The 18,809-nt window shown below is 34.9% G+C and overlaps 1 protein-coding gene across 1 annotated transcript in view; it reads right to left on the reverse strand.

Annotated features, from left to right (window-relative positions):
- Nucleotides 1–18,809, reverse strand: part of PLXDC2 (plexin domain containing 2) — a 468,788-nt gene that overhangs the window by 144,913 nt on the left and 305,066 nt on the right. Inside the window, exons 5-6 of the mRNA XM_028114162.2 lie at nt 17,871–17,993; nt 5,277–5,395 (exon numbers count right to left, since the gene is read on the reverse strand). Coding sequence (XP_027969963.1) covers nt 5,277–5,395; nt 17,871–17,993 — 242 coding nt within the window. The remainder of the gene's footprint in view (nt 1–5,276; nt 5,396–17,870; nt 17,994–18,809) is intronic.

An 18,809-nucleotide genomic window follows, 5' to 3' on the forward strand; every position in this document is an offset into this window, starting at 1 on the left:
AATATGATGGTATACTAGGAAAGGCAGCATCAAGATTGTAAGAAATCTGATTTCAAACCCCTAATGTTTTTGGAATGAAATCTATGAATAGGTAGATACCTTGTTACATCATCCATGGTCCCAAATTTTAGGTCTATATCTACTATAATCAAGCAAACAAGCATCATTATTCAATAGTAACCAAAATAATAATAAGAATATGGGCTCTAGGTCATAGCTGGTTATTAACAGAATAGGAAATGGGAATGTGATTTTCCAAATTCCAACTGTTTAAGAAAGGGTGCATGTTTTATTTTTTATAATTTTTTAAACTATGTACAACCTCTTTTCATTTTTGTAAAGATTAATAAAATAAATAAGGTAAATGCTATGGAAAGGCAAACCATTCTTGCCTGTGCTCTCAAGGGGCTTATGGTACAATAATGACTAGCTAGGAAAGACTGTCCAAGATATTGAAGTGAGTGAAGCAGTTCAGTCATTTCTGTTTTTTTTTTTTTTAAGATTTATTTATTTTAGAGAGAGAGAGAGTACATGAGAGCAGGGGAGGAAGGGTAAAGGGAGAGGAAAAAAGAAATTTAAGCAGACTTCTTGCTGAGCATGGTGCCTGATACAGGGCTCGACAGGGGGCTCAATCTCATGACCCTGAGATCAGGACCCAGAGATCACAACCTGAGCAGAAACCCAGTCAGAAGCTTAACTGACTGTACCATCCAGGTGCCCCCAGTTTAGTTATTTCTTGAAAAGGAAGTTTGGAGGGAGGCAGTACAGTACAGTGATTAGGTCTACAGGCTTTGGAGTTAATATTCCCTTGGATGAATCTTTGTTTAATGATTTTGAGAAAGTTACTGAACCTCTCTGGGTGTTTCAGTTTCCCCGCTCCATAAATGATAAAAGCAACTACCTCTTTTTTAAAAAAAGATTTTATTTATTTATTTATTTGAGAGAGAGAATAAGAGATAGAGAGCATGAGACGGAAGAGGGTCAGAGGGAGAAGCAGACTCCCTGCCGAGCAGGGAGCCCGATGCGGGACTCGATCCTGGGACTCCAGGATCATGACCTGAGCCGAAGGCAGTCGCTTAACCAACGGAGCCACCCAGGCGCCCTACCTCTTTTTTTGGTGAGAATTATATGAGATAAATTTTAAGCACTTAGGTCACCGCCTGGCACATATGGAGAGCTCAATAAATGCTAGATTGTATCACATTAGGAGATGGTTATTAAAAGTGAATGGGGACTTCTGGCTATGGCAGACTTGTAAAACCATTTCTCCTACTGAGATCAAGCAGGAAAGATAAATAACATATGGAAAGCACCTGTTGAAGGCATCAGGTGGCTATCAAAGAGCAAAGACTTGAAAAGCCAAGATTCCAGAGAAAGGAAATCACAGAAGTGCATGCAATACCACTTTCCTATCAAGGCATTTGGCAATTCACAAGCAAGATTTAGAGACTGAGAAACTGAACAGAACTTCAGACAGTCTCACAAAGCTGAGGAAAACATAGGGGTTCAGGGACATTAAGGCAAAAGGTCCTGTAGTAAAACCCAGGCCTGGGTGGAGATTGCTGAAGGACTACCTTCTAAGAGCAAGTACTAACCAGAAATATACCAGTCTTTGTAAGGACTGATGCTCAACTTTGAATGAGCTGAGCCCTGACAGTATTAAAGTAATCTGTTCCATCCTACCTGCCAAACGGAAAAAGTAAACCCTCACTGAAGGAAGAAAACATCATCCACAACCTCAAAGTATCTTTTTAGCAGTTTGTCAACAATGCCCAATATTCGATCAAAAAGTATCTGGCATGCAAGGAAACAGGACCAGTAAATGAAAATCTAGAGGAAAAGAAAAAAAAAAAAAAGACACGATAGACCCACAGGGAATCTAGATATTAGTTATCAGCCATAAACTTTAAAGGAACTGTTATTAATATATTAAGGAAATAGAGGGCAAGATGGTTAATTTTATAAGGTAATTAAAGCTATGCACAAGACACAAATGGATACTCTGACACTGGAAAACGCATTAAAGTGAACAGTTTGGTAATCTGACAGAAAATTAAGAAAATGACAATATGCTTTTTCGGCTTTCTCTTCATCCTAAGTAAATGGTATCTTTGAAGTGCACTAAAATAAACAGCTGTGTAACAATGGGGGACTATAACTTAAAACAGAATTTTAAATCTTTGGTTCAATAATAGAGAGATACAACCTCAGGAGAGATAACTTATTTATTTGAAAGAATCTGAGCCTCCACTACTCCTCTCACCAGTATGGCTAGAAGAACATTGGGATTTTGATAAGGGAACACTGAATGCCCCGAATAAATCTGTATTCACTCTTATTTTAAACAGTAGAAGTACTCTCCTATCTCAATCCTATTATGAGCAAAATTGTTATAAGTGCAAATGTATGTTCTAATTTTGACCATTATTGATCTAGTTTGCACTGTGAAAAATTATACTGTTGGAGAAATTTCTATATGAGGAACACGGCAGAGTTGAAGGTCATCTGAGTGGTTAGTATGGGCAGTTGGCACAGACCGAGTTACTAAAAGAAACATAATTATCTACTGGAATAAATCACTTGAGGGAAATAAAAATGAAACTTGTGTCAATAAGTTTATTCAAGGCACTACTAATTTTACTCTACAATTAAACCAAGTGCTCTATTGGTAGTTTCTGCATACATCAGATTTTTTTTTCTCACTCACATAAAATAAAATAAAATAAAACAAAGCTGGCATTAGCCAGCTAGAAGCAACTTAGTATGGAAAGAATTATACTTAGTTCCCTATCTATAATGTTGGTTCTGCAAATTTAACCTGGCCAAGAACACAAAATTATACTCTTTATTATGTCCTTATGATTTCGCTAGCTCTATAACTCAACTAAGAGTACTTTTACCTGTATGAGATTGTAATTGTGTCATATACTGGAGTTAGAGAAAAAGATTATTAAACACCAAACATTAGCCGATATTTATTAAAAAACAAATGAGAAATATATTTGTGAATTGTTATACATAATCTCCTTGGGAAAGAAAAAAATAATGTTGAAGTACCTTGGCATCACCAAATTAGAGCCTTTAGTCCTGGATTTGTCCTTAACTAGCTCTGTGACCTCAAGTATGTCATTTAACCTTTCTGATGCAGTCTGCTTAGCTATAAAATAAAGATAATTGTGATATGATCTAATTCCATAATTAAGCTACCTTCATGTGCCAGTACCTTTAGGGATATTAAGAATATAGGATATCACTGAAGAATAGAAAACTATACTGTATGTGAAAGCACTTTGTTAAGGATAATACATTATGCAAACAACTATTTTATGCTATTGTGATCATAAATTTTTTTTCTAGAAGTGTCAGAAGCATCTAGCTTTCTCCTCAGATGCAGGGGAACCCTTACTGTGGCAAATTTTACAAACAGAAATTTGTATCAGCAAAATAAAATACATGACAATTATTGGAAATAAATTAAGGTAGAATATGAAATAAAAAGCTGCTTTCTAACCAGAACAGAGAAAGGCCAATAAGGCCAATAATAAAGTAATGACTTCCTTAGAACTCTGAGTTCAGAAGGACTAGTGTTCAATAGGATAATAGTCTGGAAATATAAAGAAAGTGTTAAAACTGTCTATCAGTCTAATATTCCCCATGACAAAACAGGAAAATCATAGTGGAAAATTTTTCTTTGATTACAATAAAGAAAAAAAATTCAAAAAATACCAAATCTACTACAAAGAAGGAATAGGAAAAATTAACTGCTGCTCCGCAATGTGAGACGCCCATTGAGAACAGTATGCATAAAGATGATGATTTTATAATATAGACTAGAAAGAGAGACCACAATAAAAAAAAAAAAAACAACAACAAACTTCTGTTTTGAAAAGCCTACAGTTAGTGAGATTTAAGACCCCAGACTTACTGACCCTACATCTTTCCAGAAACCTTACCACTGCTGGTTAAAATAGTTGAAAATTAACACTCTATAATGATATCCTGCAGTGTCAGGATTATACTAGATTATTATGAAGACTAAAAATGAATGAGTGCCTTTCAGATATATTCTCCCAGCTTGCAAGTACGGTGATACAAGAATATGATGGGCTATGATATCAAAACCTAGCTGTGGTTAAAGAAGCACCAAGCAGACCAGATTCTATATTATATTTTATTTATATCATTGTTCCAAGTAAATGATTAATTCCACATGGAAGAATTCTTCAAAGGAGTGGAAATATTTAAAATTATAAGATTTCTAAAAGCTGACCTAGTTAATTGAAATAAAACTATCACTCACTTTATAGAAAAGTTGTATCTCAGAAGACTTGACCAAAGTGAATCATTTTTAAATTGTCAACAACCTTTTAATAGTCAAAGATTCATTTGCTAACAAAAAATAACCCTTCAAATGAGATACTGAGCCGGTATTATTATAAATACCCATTAACCCCTGGGTTAATAATGCCCATCATCAATTCACATTGTCAAAATTTCTCTCATGCCTAGTGACTGCCTAAAATATCACATCTACTGTTCCTGGAATTTTATTCTTATATTTGTTTCCTTCCCAAAAAGTTTAGGTTGTCTAATAGACTGTGATTATATTGTCCACAGAGTTTTTAAACTAAACATGCTATTATTCTAATTTAGACATTCTGTAAATTTAGGGCTATAATTTAGTAAATTTCCATTCTTTACTTTGTGAATTTGGTAAGATGAAACAAACTATAAGTTTAAATTCCATTATTCTTTTTGTCACTTAGAACTCTAACTAATTTTGCCTATCAGGTTGAAATACACACTGGCCAAAGAGATTCTGGGTCCTGATATGCTCTTGGTATTGGGTCACTGAGCCACACAAGTTTTCATGTATACTCATACTTTTGGAATTAGAATCAAAATATGTCACAGAAATTGACAAGGCAAAAAGAAAGAAAAAATAAATATAATCAGATGTAGGAGAGTAGTCCTTCCAAGTTGGAAGTGTTTCTTCTTAGAGATATTTCATTATAATACCATCAGGATATAATTGTTCAATAATTCTATGAAATTCATCAATCATAATGCCAATGATATCAGAATAAAAAACAAAATCCAAAGAATTGACAATCAGTGCTATCTAGTACATTAAAAAAAAAATTTGTATGAAGCAAAAGAAACCAAGACATTAGAAAGTGATTTGAGGTTCATGACCATAAAATGTCCGTTTCTTGACACTTGGAGAAAAAGAGGTCAAGATCAAGGGGAAAGGACATCATCAATACATTACTTACTTCTTTGTATCCAAAGATGATGCGTCCATCCATGAGGAGGGTTGCCTGGAATGTGAAGCTTCCCAGGTTGTAATTATCCTGGAGATGCACGTGGTCCCACTGGACAACAAGTGCTGTGCCTATAAACCCCATTGAAACAGAAGAAATGCATTGATAAATACACATCAATCAATTCTGGTGAGAAACTTCACCGAACCACAGATATAGTCTTAAAATCTAGTAGTTGTGCCTCTTGAACTTTATATGGTTAATTGGAATTCTGTTATTGAAATAGTATTTGGGATATTTTTAAACAATTGAGTATTCTCTAAATATTTAGTAAAATCTAATCTCATACTGAAGTTAATATTGATCCCAGTATGAGGGAATTTTGCCTTAGGAAGTCCATTAATGTTTATGGGTCCTGCCTGCTTAAATTTCTATGAACCACTTTTAAAATGTAGCCCAAGTGGATTGAATGAAGTTCAGATACATTTGACAAATGCTGAGAAAGAAAGGAACATATTCAGGAAAGCTAGCATCACTTATAAAAGACCTGAAAATGTCTCTTCGATACTTAGAATTAGCTGAAAAAAATTCCTTCAGCACTAATGGGAATTTTCTTCTCTGGTTCACAATGCCTGCATTTCTGTCTTTGTTGTATTGCTTCAAGGAGACTGCAAGGCAGCTTAAAGGGCCCCAAGCAAAGATTTCTGAAGCCCCCTTGAAGTACACAGGGATGAATGAATCTCCAGTGCTATGTATCATATTCTGATGAGTCAGTCTGCCAGAATTAACTATAAAACTATTAACATGAAATGTGAACTGAAATAGTTTAATGGCCACTGATGAGAAGTCATAGTTTTGTTTTAAATGACATTGTTTATTTTCTATTTTTTTCTAAAAAAATGAGCGGCTAAGACTTTTGCTTAGCTCTAAGTATTGGATTTTTTGGTTGGTTAAAAAAATCATGTTTACATTCTGTGAAAAATGTTTTATAGAAGTGAGAAATGTTTTACAGAAAGTGAAATTCACAGAACTAAGAAAGATAAACTTATCTCCCAGGTCAGTAAACATCTGATTAAAAAGGAAAAACAAAAACAAAAAAACCCCAAGATTGTATGACAGAGATTTTGTGGGTTAGTGAAGATGTGGAGTTGCTGGGAGAGTAGTGTGCCCAGGGAGGGCATGCAAGCTCCACACGTCTCCCCATGTCTCACCCTATGCACTACTTCCATCTGACTGCTCACGAGTTAATCCCTCTACCTGACTGATGTAAAACAGAATACTGTCTTCACTGTGTTTTTGAATTCAACATAATGCTGAGAGCTTTTGACCAAGAGGGTGACATGGGAGGCTTCTGAATTTCCCTCCTCCCATGGACACACCCAATGTACACACAGAGCTACATACAGAGCAATTTCCTCTGAGAGAAATCTAAAAACTAGCCAAGTAACTGCTAGAATTTGGACAACTGAGAAAATTCCCACATTGAAACTGCATGCATCTAGCTGCTGTGATCCTCTCTGGAACCCAAAAGAGCCAGCGGGCACTTCCCCCATGTTCTTCCTTTTGCTCACTCTGACAATAAAAACAAGTCACTGACATCCTTCTGGAAAGGAGCTTGCACATGTCTGGCACCCAGCTTTTGTTGCTGCCACCTGAGAGACAGGTCCCCAGATCATCTGGTTCTGATAGACAACTGGATTTGCATTTACAAGTCCCACAGGACTGTAGCAGACAAAGAAGCAACAGGTATACCCATGAGTACTTGCCATGGCTAGGCCCCCAGGGCTCAGCAGAGAGGCAGCAGGCAAAAATGCCCATCTTTCCCTGGAAAGGGTGTGACTATGTACTTTATAAAATGTAGCATGAGGGTCTGGCTTCTAATTAGTCCATTTAGCTGCTGACTCTTATCCTCCCCAGGACCCAAAAGAGCCAATGAGCACTTCCTCCACCAGCTCTCTCTGGCTAACTTCAACAATAAAACCAAGTTGCCAGTATCTACCTTGAAAGAGCTTGTCCACACATCTAGTGTCCTCACTTTTATAGCTCTATCCGAGGTTTAGGCAGCCAAATCACCTTGCTATAGCAAGATGATAGCCAATGAGGCTTGTATTCACAAATCCTAGATCATTATAGCAAATAAACAGTTTCTAAATGGGCAAAGGAGCACCCCCTTACAGCTAGTAGAGAGACCAGGCAAAAATGCCTATCTCCCAGTTTCTCTCCAGAAGGAGTTTAAGTGCATACTTTCTTAGCTGCTGCCTGAGGGTCTGGCTCCAGATCAACCCCACATATAGGTGTTGACTATGCTCATTCCCTTTGAAACACCGATGGGTCTGGGCATACTCTCAACTACTGGGAACCACTAAGAACAAAAACAGTGTCAGGTATAATCATAGAGATTTAAGAGACAACCAGGAGCCCGGGCTAGGCTTATTGATGCAGTTTGTGTCCTACATAAGCCACTCTGAAAAGACTGGATGAGGTGGCTATTTTATCTAATGTGCAGAAACTAAGAGAGTCAAGAAAAATGAAAAAAAAAAAAACAAAAAAAAACAAAAAACAAAAACAAAAACAGGGAAATACATTCCAAACAAAAGAACAAGATAAATCTCCAGAAACCAATCTTAATGAAACACCAGTAAGTTAATTTACCTAAACGAGCTCAAAACAGCAGGCATAGAAATGCTCATTGAAGTTACAAGAGTAATACATGAACAAAGTGAGAATTTCAACAGATATAGAAAGCATAAAAAGTACTAAATATAAATCAGAGAGATGAAGAATACAATACTGACCTGAAAATTTTAATAGAATGATTCAACAACAGACTAGATCAAGTAGAAGAAAGGAACAATGTACTTGAAGACAGTGCAGTGGAATTCACCAGTAAAAAAACAAAAAGAAAAAAGAGTGAAGATAGCTTACAGAACATATGGGACACCATCAAGTGGACTGATGTTCCTATTATGGGAATCTCAGAAAAAGAAGAGAGAAAGAAAGGGGATGAAAGCTTGTTCAAAGAAATAATGGCTGAAAACTTCCCTACCCTGTAGAAATAAATAGACATCCAGATCCAGGAAGCCCCAAAATAACAAATAAGATGAATCAAAGGAGACTATCATTTAGACACACTATAATTAAATTATCAGAAGTTGAAAACAAAGAATCTTAAAAGCAGCAAGAGAAAAGCAACTTACTACTTATAAAAGACCTTCCAGAAAACAATGAGAAGATTTTTCAACAGAAACATTGCAGGCCAGAGTGAATAGGATGAGACATTCAAGGTGCTAATAGAAAGGAAAAAAACTGCCAACTAAGAGTACTCTACCAAAAAAAGTTGTCCTTCAGAATTGGCAGAGAAATGGAGTCTTCCAAACAAGCAAAAACTGAAGGAGTTCATCACCACTAGACCAGCTTTAAAAGAAATGTTAAAGGGAGTTCTTTAAGCTGAAATGAAAGGATACAAATAAGTAATAGGAATTATATGAAAATATAAAACTCACTGGGGTAAAGGTAAATATATAGTTAATTAAGAATACTCTAATATTGTAACCGTAATGGGTAAATCACTTATAACTTATGTATAAAGGTTAAAAGACAAAAGCATAAAAAATAACTATAGTAACTTGTTAATGGATACACAATAGAAAAAGTTGTAAACTGGGGACATCAAAAACATAAAATGTGGGGCACCTGGGTGGCTCAGTTGGTTAAGCGACGGCCTTCGGCTCAGGTCATGATCCTGGAGTCCCGGGATCGAGTCCCACATCGGGCTCCCTGCTCAGCAGGAAGTCTGCTTCTCCCTCTGACCCTTTCCCCTCTCATGCTCTCTCTCTATCTCATTCTCTCTCTCAAATAAATAAATAAAATCTTTAAAAAAAAACAAAAACATAAAATGTGGTGGAGGGTATAAAATATAGAGCTATTGTATGAGTTTGAGTTAGTCATTATTGGCTTAAAATAGATGGTATAAATATAAGATGTTTTATATAAGCCTCATGGTAACCACAAAACAAAAGCCTATGGTAGAAACACAGAAGATGGAGTAGAAGGAATCTTAAGCATAGAGCTACAGAAAATGATCAAATCACAGAGGAAAAGAGCAAGAGAGGAAGAAAGGAAAAAAGGAAGTACAAAAGAGCCAGGAGACTACTACCAAAATGACAATGGTAAATACATACCTATCAATGGTTACTTTAATTGTAGGTGGACTTAAATTCCCCAATCAAAAGTCATAGAGTGAAAAAAAAAAAAGAGTGGCTGAAGAGATAAAAAAGAATAAAAAGACTATTATATATGCTGCGTATAGGAGACATACTTTAGTTTCAAGGACACAGGTAGATTGAAAGTGCAATCATGGAAGACAATATTCCATGCAAATGGAAACCAAAAGAAAGCAGGGATAGATAGAATTATATTAGATATTATAGACTTTAAGCCAAAACCTGTAACAAAAGGCAAAGGCGATCGTTATATAATGATAAATGGGTCAATTCATCAAGAGGATATAACAATTGTAAAAATTTATGCACCCACATAAAAGCAGCTAAATATATAAAGCAAATATTAACAGATCTGAAGGCAGAAATAAACAGCAAAGCAGTAACAGTAGGGAACTTCATATCCCACTTTCAACAATGGACAGATCATCCAGTCAGAAAATCAATAAGGAAACATTGGACTTAAACTATGTGTTAGACTAGATAGACCTAACAGAAATATGCAGAATATGTCATCAGACAGTAGCAGAATATACATTCTACTCAAGTGCACATGGAAAATTCTCCAGGACAGATCATGTGTTTGGCCACAGGACAAGTCTTAACAAATTTATGAAGACTGAAATTATATCATGTACGCTTTTTGACCAAAATGGTATGAGACTAGAAATTACAAGCAGAAGGAAAACTAGAAAATTCACAAATATGTGGAGGCTAACAAACATCTTCCTGAATAACCAATGAGTCAAAGAAGAAATCAAAAGGAAATTCTAAAAATATCTTGAGACAAATAAAAATGGAAACACAACATATCAAAACTTATGGGATGCAGCAAAAGCAGTTCTAAGAGGAAAATGGATAGCCATAAATGCTTTCATTAAGAAAAAAGAAAGATCTCAAAAAACAACCTAACTTTATACCTTAGGACAGAATAAACCAAGCCCAAAGTTAGCAGAAGGAAATAATGAAGATCACAGCAGTAATAAATGAAATGGAGACTCAAAAGAAAATAGGAATGCTCAATGAAATAAATAACTGTTTTTTTAAGATAAAAAAATTGACAAAATTTTAGCTAAAGAAAAAAAGAGAAAAGACTCAAATAAAATCAGAAATGAAAGTGGAGGCTTGACTACTGATAACACAGAAGTACTAAGGATTATAAGAAACTAGTGTGAACAATTATATGCCAACACACTGGGCAACTTAGAAGAAATATATAAATTCCTAGAAACATACCACTAATCAAGACTGAATCATGAAGGAATAGAAAATCTGAACGGACCAATTACTAGAGATTGAATCAGTAATTAGAAAAAAGGAGATTGAATCAGTAATTGGAAAAAAAGGAAAGTCCAGGATCAGATGGCTTCACTGGGGAGTTCTAGCAAACATTTTAAAAAAGAATTAGTAGCAATCCTTATTAGAAGAAAAAACACTTCCAAGTTTATTTCACAGGACCAGCAGGGTATCAGGGTATCAGGGCATTACAAGAAAAGAAAGGTACAGAACAATATCCCTGATGAAAACAGATCCAAAAACCCTCAACAAAATATTAGCAAACCAATTCAACAGTACATTAAAAGGTTCATACACCATGATCAAGCTGGATTTATTCCTGGGATGCAAGGATAATTCAATGTACACATATCAAGCAATGTGAGAAACACAGTAATAAAATGAAGGATAAAAATTATATAATTATCCAAATAGATGCAAAAAAATTGACAAAATTCAATATCATTTCATGATAAAAATGCTTAACAAATTATTGATAGAATGTATCTTAACAAAGTCCATAAATGACAAGCCTGTAGCTAACACCATTCTTAAGAGTGAAAAGTAGAAAGCTTTTCTTCTAAGATCAGGAAAAAGACAAGGATGCCCACTCTCACTATTTTTATCCAACATTGTACTAGAAGCGCAAGGGAAATTAGTTAAGAAAAAAAAATAAAAGAAATCCAAATTGGGAAAAGTGAAGTAAAATTGTCTCTGTTTGAAGATGACATGATATTATAAAATAGAAAACCCTAAAGACTCCACCAAAAAATCTGTTAGAAATAATAAACAAATTCAGTAAAGTTGCAAGACACAAAATCAATATACAGAAAGCAGTTGATTTTCTACAGACTAACAAAGAACTATCAGTAAGAGAATTTAAGAAAAGAATGTTGCATCTCAGAGTCCACAGTCTGAGGGTTCTAGAGGGGAGGGAGGTGAGGGGATGGGTTAGCCTGGTGTTGGGTACTAAAGAGGGCACGTACTGAATGGAGCACTGGGTGTTATACGCAAACAATGAATCATGGAACACTACATCAAAAACTAATGATGTAATGTATGGTGATTAACATAACATAATAAAATAAAAAAATTAAACAAAAAATGCAAATAAAGTAAACGCTGTTAAAAGAAGAAAAAAAGAAAAGAATGTTGCTTATAACGGCTTCAAAGACAATAAAATACCAGGAATACATTTAAACAGGAAGATGAGAGATCTGTATGTTGAAAACTATAAGATATTGATGATAGAAATTAAGGAGACACAAATAATGTAAAAATATTCCATATTCATGGACTGGAAGAATTAATATTGTTAAAATGTCATACCACCCAAAGCAATCTACAGATTCAATGCAATCCTTTCAAAAATTCGAATGACATTTTTTACAGATATAAAACAGAATCCTAAAATTTGTATTGAGGCACAAAAGACTCCAAATAGCTAAGCAATTTTGAAGAAGAAAAGCAAAATTGGTAGCATCACACTTTCTGATTTCAAAGTATTTCAAAGCTTTAGTAATCAAAACAGTATCGTACTGGCATAACAACAGACACCTAGATTAATGGAACATAACAGAGAGCCCAGAAATAAACCTGTTCTTATGTGGTCAAATAATTTTCAATAAAGAAGCCAAGAATACACAATGGGGAAAGGACAGTCTCTTCAATAAATTGTGCCGGGAAAAGTGGAGAACCACATGCAAAAAAGTGAAACTGAACCCCTAAATCACTGTACACAAAAATCAACTCACAATGGATTAAAGGCTTGACTATAAGACCTGCAACCACAAAAGTCCTAGAAGAAAACACAGAGGGTAAGCTCCTCGATATGTCTCAGTAATGATGTTTTTGGATTTCACACCAAAAGGAAAGGCAGCAAGAACAAAAACAACAAGGTGGACTATGTCAAACAAAAAATCTTCTGCACAGCAAAGTAAACCAAGAAAATGAAAAGGCAGCCTATGGAATGGGGAAAAAATATTTGTAGACCACATATCCCATAGCATGTTAATATCCAAAATATGCAAGGACCTGATATAACTAAATAGCAAACAAACAAAAAATGGGCAAAGGACCTAAAGAGCCACTTTTCTAAAGGTGATGTACACATGGCTAACAGGTATATGAAAAGGTGCTCAACAATATCAGTCTTGAGGGAAATACAAATAAAAAGCACAAGGAGATATCACCTCACACCTGTTATGATGTCTATTATCAAAAAGAGAAGAGAGAACAAATGCTGGAGAGGATGTGGAGAACAAGAAAACCATGCAGTCCGTTGGAAGTGTAAACTGTCACAGTCACTATGGAAAAGAGTATGGAGTTTCCTCAAGAAACTAAAAACAGAACTACAGTATGATCTAGTAGTCCCACTACAGGGTATATTCCAAAGAAAACAAAATCATTTCTCAAAGAGATCTCTGTACTTTCTTGTTCATTGCAGCATTATCCGTATTAGCCAAATATGGAAACAACTTAGGTGTTCATCTGCAGATGAATGGATAAAGAACACACACACTGGAATATTATTCAGCCTGCAAAAAGAGTGAAATTGTGCCTCTGTGACCACATAAATGAATTGGAGGGTATTATGCTAAGTGGCAGGGGGTGGGAGGGATGGGGCGGCTGGGTGATAGACAGTGGGGAGGGTATGTGTACGGTGAGCGCTGTGAATTGTGTAAGACTGTTGAATCACAGACCTGTACCTCTGAAACAAATAATACATTGTATGTTAAAAAAAATAGTAGGAAGGGAAAAATGAAGCAGGGGACATCGGAGGGGGAGACGAACCATGAGAGACTATGGAGTCTGAGAAACAAACTGAGGGTTATGTGGGGGGCAGGGGGATGGGTCAGCCTGGTGATGGGTATTAAAGAGGGCACGTTCTGCGTGGAGCACTGGGTGTTATACGCGAACACTGAATCATGGAACACTACATCAAAAACTAATGATCTAATGTATGGTGATTAACAGAACATCATCATCATCATCATCATCATCATCATCATCATCATAATAATAAAGAAAGAAGCAAAACAGAGAAAAGGAAAAACTGCATAGTATCACTTACATGTGGGACCTAAAAACAAAACACAAAACAGTTGAACTCATAGAAACAGATTTTAGAGTATTGGTTGCCAGGAGCTAGGGGATGAAGAAAATAGGAAGAGATTGGTAAAAGCACACAAACTTTCATTTGCACTTCAAATAAGGTCTGAGGATGTGATATATAACATGGTGACTATAGCTTCTAATACTATATTGTCTAACTGAAATTTTCTGGGAGTAAAACAACTGTTCTTAACCAGAAAAAAAAAGGTAAATATGTGAAATGATGAATGTGTTAATTAACTTCGTGTTGGGGATCCTGTTTCAATGTATACCTATATCAAATTATCACCTTGTACGTTTTAATATAGGAATGTATTTGTTTCTTTGCAGTAAAAATTTAGATATCAAAAAAAATTTTTTGAATCTTTTCTTGGTGCTTTTAATCATAGGGAACACCTAACACATACCCTTGCAACAAGTGAAAACCCAAGTCTCTCCTTTTTATGGGCATCTATGTATTTATACCAGCATTTTTGAAATATTAGAAAGGCAAGACGATTATAATAGGCAGGAAACTTCCCATAAGCATAGAAGTACAGAGGTTTCTGATCAGGAAATGCCTCTGAACAGCATTCTCTTTTTCCTGCATGCATGTCTGCAACTCTCAAGCTCTAGCCTCTTCTTTATTCGCTAATTTCTGAGGCACTTTGATGGTACAGAGAAACATGAAATTAGAGGGCAGAAGACCTAGCCTCTGTTCTGTCTCTACTGCTGTTTGCATGGCCTTGGACACAACCTTCATGAACCTGTTTGTTCTCCTACAACATGGTGGAGGAGGGCAGAATAATTCTTGCTTTCTAGGGATTTCTGCATGAAATACAAGAAAATATAGTTACCTCAAATTCTTTGCAAAAGAAAGGTCTATAGAATTGAGTAATTAAATGTTTTTCATGCAAATTCTGAGGAAGATAGTCTTAATATATTATCATCAGCAGGCTTTTTAAAATAGCAATAAGTTTGCAGCTAAGTTTTATGTTTAGTAGTACCATCATGGCTCTCCCAACATTTGTTAATTTAAATGGTTCTACATACATACTGAGTGGCTCATTCATAACTGAAAGATTATTTAAGTATAAATGTTATTAAATTTAAAGCTACATATCTCTATACTGTTTTGTCAAATAACCAGTGTTTCAAGTTTCATCTTATATTAAAAGTTACTGAAATCTAAAACTTTATGATCTACAGGATGGTAGGAGTGGCATTTGGAGATAAATCTTATATTTCTCTATGTAGCCCCTAATTCACCTCTGTTCTCTAGGTAGTGTCTAATATAGGAAGCAACAGGGTAAGTAAACCAGGAAGGCACTTTCTTTGGACAATTAATGATGTTAAGGGTATATTCTGCCAAAAGAAAACCATGAGTCAAAGAATGGAATTTACATTTCTAAAGAGCTGCTTTAGCATGTTCCATCTGCCGGCTTAGGGGCTGACAATCCTACACTTTTTCTTTCACTGTCAGCACAAAAATCTAGTGACAGTGCTCCTTATCTCAAAGATGAAGTTGTTATTTAAGCTCATCTATCAGACCACATGACTTGCTACACCATCCTATGTGCTTATTGGAACTGAGCAGTTGGAATTGAGCACCCCTGCAGTGTTTACTGAACCCTAATCAAGTTATCTCATCAGTAATGGATGCCAGTTTTTCATTTCCAAAATAAAAACAGGCAAGTAGGATGAACTCGTGCCACTTCATTCACCGTCAACTCCCAATTTTCTGATTCTCTGCCCAGTCAGACTTCTGATCATTAGTAAGAATTATACTTGTTAATTTGCAATTCTAAACCATCAAATTATTTTTCTATAAAGTGTTTTATAACTTTTCTAGTTTTCGTATATTACTATTCTGTGGCTCACGTAGATTTCAGTCATCATCTGTGCTACCTATGACATATGGAAGCATCATCTCATTTTTAAAATCTAGTGTTTTAATGTTTACAGAAATATATCAGAAGAAATTTTCTGAACTGCTGCTGGTCTCTTTTAGAGAAATTTTGTTTTCCTAAAATGTTGTTTCCCATCCTTAAGCATTCTTTCAGTGATCTTAACTAATCAAAATTGGAACTATTTCAGTAAGTTGCTACTGTATAAAAGGACTTTTTGAGTACCTTTACAATATTCAAAAGTGTTTCATTCACTTAATAAAACACAAATAATAAATTACAGTTTTCATTGTCATATTGTGGGAACTCAATACTCCCACTGGTCATTACACAGAAGATATTTCAATAAAGTAAAATGCATTAACCCTTGAGTATTTTTATAATTCTCAGAATTAATAAATATCCTACATATTTAATTTTTTAAAATTTGTTCCTTCACTGAATAATTATGGGAGCCCTACTTGTATTGACTTCCTGTGTCAGGTAGTGAAGATAAAATGATTTATTATAGTCACAGTCCTTGGTTTCAGAGAATTTAGTGTCCAGCTGGAGTGGCATACATTAATTTTTAAAAATCACTCAAACAAAAGTAAAGTTCAAATATTAAGAGCTACCTAGGAAGGTTGTATACAAGAGAGTATATGGAGGGATAGACGAGAGACTTACTTATTATGCCTTATGATTTTGATGCTAATATTATGAAAACTCTATCATTAGAATCCTGTGCCCATGAGTGAATGTCTCCAACATTGCCAATAAGTGACAGAGCTTAGAAAAGAATCAACTTCCATCAAATCATTTCCTATTTACTAAGGTGATTCTGTCAGAAAGCTCATGGAATAAGCTTCAGATAAGTTTCTGGCTGTAGTTCTGCCCCAAGTACCCTTACAATCTATTCATACATCCTTTGCATTAGCACCTTATTAATTTTTTTTTTTTAAAAGGGAGGATAGAGTATAATAGTTCTTACAATAACAGGAGAAGGTAATTATTATGGCTAACATTTGGAGTTACCTAATACTGGAACAGACTTTAGTGTTATTCAAGTTGGGAAATGTGTTTCTCAGAGTGTATACCTAACTATGTTTAGTTTCCTTTTTCATTTGCTATTTTGACCTGTAAAATGGCTTCATCACACTGGTCAGAAGATTACTTTTAGCAAAATGATCACATTTCCCCAACACTACTGTCACTATTAAGTCTATACTACCCACTAGTAAATTTCCTCCTCTGTCTTTAAGATAAGCGTAGAAATAACTCACACCAGATAGTTCCATTATTTTAAAAGATGGAATCGTCATTTGGGCAAATAAATAAATACTATTTTTGTATTATAGAGTACAGAAATTTCTATCTTTACTTTTCCAAAACAAACTATTCTTTTCCTACTTTCCCTACCAAAGTTACAGCCTTCCAACAGACATGAAAATGCACATATGTCTTCAGAACCTTAATTTTTTTACTTAGATTTGAATAGCATTTAGTGATATAGTCCAGGTTTTCTCTATTTTATATGTCCCCAAAAGAAAGGGTAGGGATAGTTTGTTGTCAGTGTACTTGATAAACCTTTGTAGCCTCTATTTCCTATTTTAAAGTCAGGGGAACTTGATTTTCATAAGTGCATTTTAACTGTCCACTACCTTATTTTTTTAAAAGGGGTGTTCATCTTATGGTATATGTGGTTCATAAGTTTTGGAAATTTAATATCAATATATTATGCCATTTGCCTCTATTTGAAGATAACAAATTATCCTTATTTAATTTTTTTAATAGTAAGGACTTACTGCAAATAGCATCAAATAAATTTATCTGCTTTGTTTGAGATGTCATTTATAGCAACTCATTTATTATAATGCCTAATAGGTGTTAATAAACATTTGTTGAATGAACAAATGAGTGAATGAATAAATGACTTTTGACCATACAGTTCCATCCACATATTAACAGTTACAGTATAATATTTGTCATCGCAAGACATCTGCATCAAGCACTTTATAATCCAGTTTACCCCCCAAAAAAAACCCCTCCAGGTTAACAAAAGATTGATATGAATCTGATAATCAATGTTTAAAAGTACACATTCAGTAAAGAATAGGCTAATCAATACATACCATTATCAAAATATCTGACTGTTGAATTTCTGGATACACTGGGATCGAAATTTGCCATTAAAGGTGCTATGTACTGTGTGGCCGTAAGCATTCGATGTACAACTTCTCCAGTGTATATGAAACCTGTCATTGCAAAAACAAGAAATACATTAAGGAAAAGCCCAGATAAAATTTTACCTCCAAACTTAATTGCAGTCTTATTTTGAAAGTAAAATATTGCAGTAGCTAAAAAAAAGGAACATACTTAAGGTCTTAATGTCTGATCAATAATAGGGTGGATTATGTAACAAAGTCTTATAATTTTGTAGTACCTTGCAGACTGGTAAAGCAGACATCTAGAATATGTACAATTTTAATTGTGGGAAAAGTGACTTTTCTGGAAGAGATCATTAGGCTAAAATGGTTAATACAGTAGGTAAGTAATTCAAATATTCAATCTGCCATTATTAATCTCTTGTTATTTTAGCACTAGCTGAACCTGCAAGTCCTTTTTACAAGTGAATGAATTTTCATGATGTTTCATTGCATTTTCATGAAGTTTAATTGCATTTCTCCAACTGTAATCTCAGTTTGGGACATTTTAGAAACCGCACATGGATATCTTTAACACTAAGATGCACAAAATGTTCTGGACCTTACTTTCAAAGTTGAAAGGATGTTAAACACCCATGGAAAAACTTGCCCATTTCTGAGTTTTAATAATACTAGCACTCTATCAAGAAGAAAGATATTACATGTTGCAGATAAAATGGTAAAACATTGGTAATGCACAAATGCCTCTCTATTTAGAGTGTGATCAATTACAGCCTGTTCTAGTGGTTGGATACTGAGAGAGAATTAACTATGAAGAACTTTCAATAGCTCCTATGTTACAACCCTGTCCACTTCCAATTATCCACACTGGCTTTATTTATTTTGTGGATTATCCATGACAAATTA

The sequence above is a fragment of the Eumetopias jubatus genome, unplaced genomic scaffold, assembly GCF_037043125.1.
Source record: "Eumetopias jubatus isolate StellerSeaLion01/CBP00866 unplaced genomic scaffold, mEumJub1_p1.0 scaffold_8, whole genome shotgun sequence".
Taxonomy (NCBI): domain Eukaryota; kingdom Metazoa; phylum Chordata; class Mammalia; order Carnivora; family Otariidae; genus Eumetopias; species Eumetopias jubatus.